A 5,066-nucleotide genomic window follows, 5' to 3' on the forward strand; every position below is an offset into this window, starting at 1 on the left:
GGTTGCTTTGTGGCAGAGGACAACTTCTCTTGAACACATAACGGCACTATAACGGATTTGGCAGTACTTGACATCAAATGAGCTGCGGGTAGGATGATGATGGCAATAAACAGATGAGAGGTCAAATAGGATGTCCCAAACCCATGGAGGTTAGTGAAAACGAGATGAGATGACCCCACCCAGACACGAAACAGCGGAGTGCCGTGTTCAAGAGCGACGTACTGCCGAGACGACTGTAATCAAAGCTCCATTTTCCCCACCTTTGCAGGCAGGTACCCCGATTATTTTTGGACGACAAGCTTGACGGGGTAACATATGCTTGATGTGTGTCATGTTGACAATATCCGATGTCATTGAGTTTTTAACGAGCCTGACAAAGGAAAAACTCGGCTTCTTTTCTTGTTTCGAGAGTCTGAAAAGAATGCGGAAAAGGAGGCTCCAGGGGGGTCCTTTTTCGTACAGTTGTGTCTCTCGAGCCCGAAAAAGTATAAAACTGTGCTCGAAAGAACCGCCCGGTCATTACAACCGAGGAGTACTTTTCATAAATAGTGTCGCCGACCGGAAAAAGTAAAAAAGTGGTCGAAGACACGTCGTTTTAGAGCCAATATCGAGCGCGAAACGACAAGCACCCGGCGATCTTTTTGGTTTAACGGTCGGAAAAAGAGCTTAAAAACGACCGCCTTTCGTTCCCTTTAACGAGCTGAAAGGGAGCTCGGCCATCTTCTCTTGTTTTAACGTCGGAGAAGAGCTTAGAGACGACACTTTGGGAATCACATGAATCGTGGACTGTCATGACCAAGCTGCGATACCTGTACCTGCACAAGGGCACTACCCGCATAAATCCATTCGATATACGTAAAAACATTTTGAAACATGCTCGAAAACAGAACCAAGGCTAGTTTTATGGCAAAAAATGGTAAAAACCCAAAAAATATGGTAATTTAGGAGTTTTTACTATAAATAGGGGGAGGTAATAAGTCATTTTTACCATTTTACTATTTGGAGTGCGAAGAACGTGGAGAAGCCAAAAGTTGACGGAGCGATTTCCAGCCCATCCGGAGACCATTTTCGGAACTGCTTCTTCCAGGTAGGTTCCCATTCCTTTGCCCTGCATTCTGGTTCATTTTAGGAGTTTTTTAACGGTCGGATAGGCCCAATTGGGCATTTTTTATTTGCATGGGTGCGCCCTCGGTCAGCGCGGAAATTGCCCACGGGGTCGCGCTGATCGAAAAATAGGCAATGTAACCAACTTCGGGTCAGCGCGGAAAAGGCGTGTTCTTCCGCGCTGACCTCGCATTTTTAACAAAGAGCTGCCATTGTCAGCGCGGCTGTTTCTAAAACAGTCGCGCTGGCGCGGAAAAATTTTGTTTTTTTGAAAATGAACGTGAATTTTTACCTGGAAGCACTTCTGACCGGTTTTATTGTTCATGCAGGACATCATGGCTTTTCAATGGCAAGAGAGAGTTCACGATGTGGAGGATGTGGCTGCTTGGGGAGACGTAAATTGTTGCAACGCCATGCGGGCGTGTGGATTCATGAAATTCTTCCTGACGCCGCGCCTAAGGGCCCAACATGATTTGCTGGAGCTGCTGATCAGGGCATGGAACCCGGTGGACCAAAAATTCACCATCCGCGATCACGACATCGAGTTCGATCATATGGACATCTTCTTCTTGACTGGGCTGTCGCGCCGAGGTGGGAGGCCCATCCTAGAGGGGCAGCGACCTAGCGGTGGTACCCTGGATGACTTAATGGCTGAGGTTTGCCCAGGGGCAGTAAAGACGCGGAGTGGGAAGTGCTCGATCCCCACAGTGAGAGACATAGTGTTGCGCACCATCCTGTTCATGGTGACCCGGGCAGCGGGCAGCATGGCGAACCATGAGGCGTCCAAGACTCATCTCCTACTAGCCCTCGAGTGTCTCGAGCCTACCGTGTTCGACTGGTGCACTGCAGTGTGCAACAATATGAAAAGGCAGTTGAGCAACTGCCGTCGCGGAGAGACGAAGCAATTCGGGTATGGATCGATCCTGGTCCCGCTTATTCTGGAGCGAGTACCAGCCATGCGGCTGCAGTCTATGGCTGTGGATGCCCCCAGAGATCCTCGAGAGACGAGGGCCACTCGATGGGCTCGGATTATGCCACGTGGGGGTGGCGGCCGACCACATAGCTGGGGGGTATATTTCAGAGACTGGTTGGACCAACAGGAGATCTTCGTACAGGATTGGCCATATGCAGGGATGGATTTCCGCAATGATCCTGACTTGGTGCTGCCTCCGGGTGAACAGTGGGATGATGCAGGTATGACACTTTTTGTCTTTTTGAGTTTTGTATATTTTTTTTATTATGTACATGTCCTAATAAATGTCTTGTCACGCAGATGTAGGGCCTACTAGACCGATTGGCCTGGCTGTCACGGCACGGAGAGAGGGCCCAGGAGCCGGAGCTTTGGCCTTAGCCCCTCCAGAGGCCAACACGCCAGAGGTTGTGGCTCGCAACCTTGAGGGGTTGCTGGAGGGGGTACCGGATTTCCAGGGGGTTGAGGAGGTCCCTGTGGAGCATCAGATCCACACAGTGGGTGTGGAACCCAGAGTGCACCGCCTTCTGAGGCGGGTAGCACGAGCGGCCGTGTACTACAGAGAGCACCACCCAGCCGATTAGTCACCTAGGTTTTATTTCCACTGTTTATTTTGAGACATTATGACTCGGATGTATTGAGATTTTTGGGCACGTACTTCTATTTTTGAGCGCCTCAGTGCGCCACACGATATATATATATATACATACCGGTTTTTGGATGAGTCGTTGTTACATGTGATGATGTGTTATCTTGTGTTATGCGTTTGTTCAGTACAATTTGTGATCTTATGTATGGATTCGCATGACACTCGACTCATGGATTTTATATATTTAATGCAAGCTTAAAAACACACGTGCAAACTATGCTTGGAATGATTTATTTACATATGCTTATGGTCTTACTATGCTGTTCTTTCCTTCTTTGTATGATGTTTATCTGTTTCGCAAATGTCTGTCTAATACACGATTTGCCAATGCATCAGTCAACGTATTTAATCGTCTTGGAATATGCTGATAAGTAATGAAATCAAAACTCCGTTCTAACAATCTCACACGTAGGTATAACCTTAATATGCGCTGGTCTCTGACGGAATATTGCCTGTTCAGTTGATGGACCACCAACTGGGAGTCCAGGTTTACCACTAGCTCTCGGATGCCGAGGTCAACTGCTTCGGCAAGCAATTCTATTACAGCACTGTACTCGGCAACATTGTTAGTGGTACGACCTAGGCACACACCCTGTAGGTTTATCAACTCCCCGTGAGGATCGTAGATCACCCACGCTGCCGAAGACAAATTACAAGTACTACGGCAGGCACCATCAGCGAAACCAACATAAGGAGTACGAGACATCTGCGCAGGAAAGAGAAAGCATAATAAGGGGCAAAAACACGCCTTCACACCAAAGCGAAAAGAAACTCATGCAGTAAAAACTCAAAAACACACGTATATACAAAGTGACTGTGAGCAGTTATGCATAGTACTTCTTCAGATAGAGCCCATTTCGGGGCTTGTCAAGAGGATTCCCTTCATAATCAATCAACTCATATGCGCCTTTTTGTAAAACACGTTTCACGATGTAGGGGCCTAACCACATGGATTCGAGTTTTCCTGCCCCCAGCTTATCTTTAGCTTGATCGTAGAGCAGTACTAAATCTCCCTCAACAAAGGAACGAGGATGAATATTCTGATCGAAGTGAGCCTTGACTCTCTTCTTCTGCGCTTCAATAGCCAGAGAGGCCAAACGACGAGTCTCGTCTAACCGTTCTAGGTAAAGAAGTCGTTCCTCCACCGAAGTGGTGTTGGGAAGCAACTCGACAGCTAATTTTAATGAAGGGATTTCACATTCGACGGGAAGGGTAGCCTCCAGTCCATAGACCAGTTGAAACGGGGTGAAACCGGTGGCATCCTTCACAGAAGTCCGGTAGGCCCACAAGGCTGGGAAAAGCATTAGATGCCAGTTTGACTTGTGCGTATTGACGGTGCGTTGAAGCATGGTGATCAAGACTTTGTTCACAGCTTCAACTTGACCGTTAGATTGAGGATAGTAGGGTGACGAACTATCTTGACGCAAGCCTAACTGGTTTGTTAACTCCGTCATCATATGATTTCGGAAATGCTTTCCGTGATCTGTAACGATAGCCTGAGGGACTCCGAAGCGAGTGATGATATGATTGAATAGAAACTGCGCCGCTGTGTGACCGTCTTCGTTTAATGTAGGCATTGCTTCGGCCCACTTGGTGAAATAATCCACGGCAACGATAATGTACCCATGCCCCCCGGCCGAACGAGGGTTACAGGACGTATAATCGATGCCCCATTTGGCAAATGGACCTACGGTGACAACAGGGTGCAGTGGTGCAACAGGTGCACGCATCTTCCGGTGGTAAACCTGGCATTCATGGCATGCGCGTACAGCAAGGATACAATCCTTGAATATAGAAGGCCAGAAATAACCAGCGCGGAGGATCTTTTGAGCGGTAGCGTATCCGGACATGTGGCCACCACAAGCGCCGGAGTGGCAGTCATTCATGACTCGCTCAGCTTCCTCGAGAGTTAAGCATCGGCGAAGAAGGGAATCGACGCCGAGGCGGTACAGGGTGTCGCCCAAAATGCGATACGGTTGAGCCTGATGACGGATCCGTCGTCGGGCTTCTTTTGATGTATTAGGACGAAACGAAGACGTTTGTAAATATACAATGATGTCTCCGTACCATGGGTCGAGAGTGCTGATGAGAAAGAGTGTTTCATCCGGAATTCGCTCCTCTAAATGAGATGGTGCAGATTGAGATGGTAAGGAACAGAGCAGTTCAGCAAAGACCAGTGATTTCTTGGACTTGGCGGCAGTAAATTCCAAGTCGAATTCTTGGAGGATTACGATCCACTTCGAGTATTTGCCCCCCAGCAACTGACGTGATAAAATATAGGTCATGGGGTTGCAGTCAGAGATCACGGTCGTTGTGCGCAACAGGATGTAATGACGGAAACGT

General features: G+C 48.2%; 1 protein-coding gene across 1 annotated transcript; it reads left to right on the top strand.

The window, feature by feature from the left end:
- Positions 1–2,041: 2,041 nt before the first annotated feature.
- Positions 2,042–2,700, top strand: LOC149187104 (uncharacterized). Its single transcript, XM_089412746.1, has 2 exons — positions 2,042–2,298; positions 2,378–2,700. Exons 1-2 carry the CDS (start codon positions 2,061–2,063, stop codon positions 2,656–2,658), a joined length of 519 nt encoding a protein of 172 aa, XP_089268872.1. The 5' UTR covers positions 2,042–2,060; the 3' UTR covers positions 2,659–2,700.
- The last annotated feature ends 2,366 nt before the right edge of the window (positions 2,701–5,066 follow it).

Source organism: Pinus tabuliformis, chromosome 3_1 (assembly GCF_031772625.1).
Source record: "Pinus tabuliformis cultivar Carrire ecotype Pingquan chromosome 3_1, CPIR1, whole genome shotgun sequence".
Taxonomy (NCBI): Eukaryota; Viridiplantae; Streptophyta; class Pinopsida; order Pinales; family Pinaceae; genus Pinus; species Pinus tabuliformis.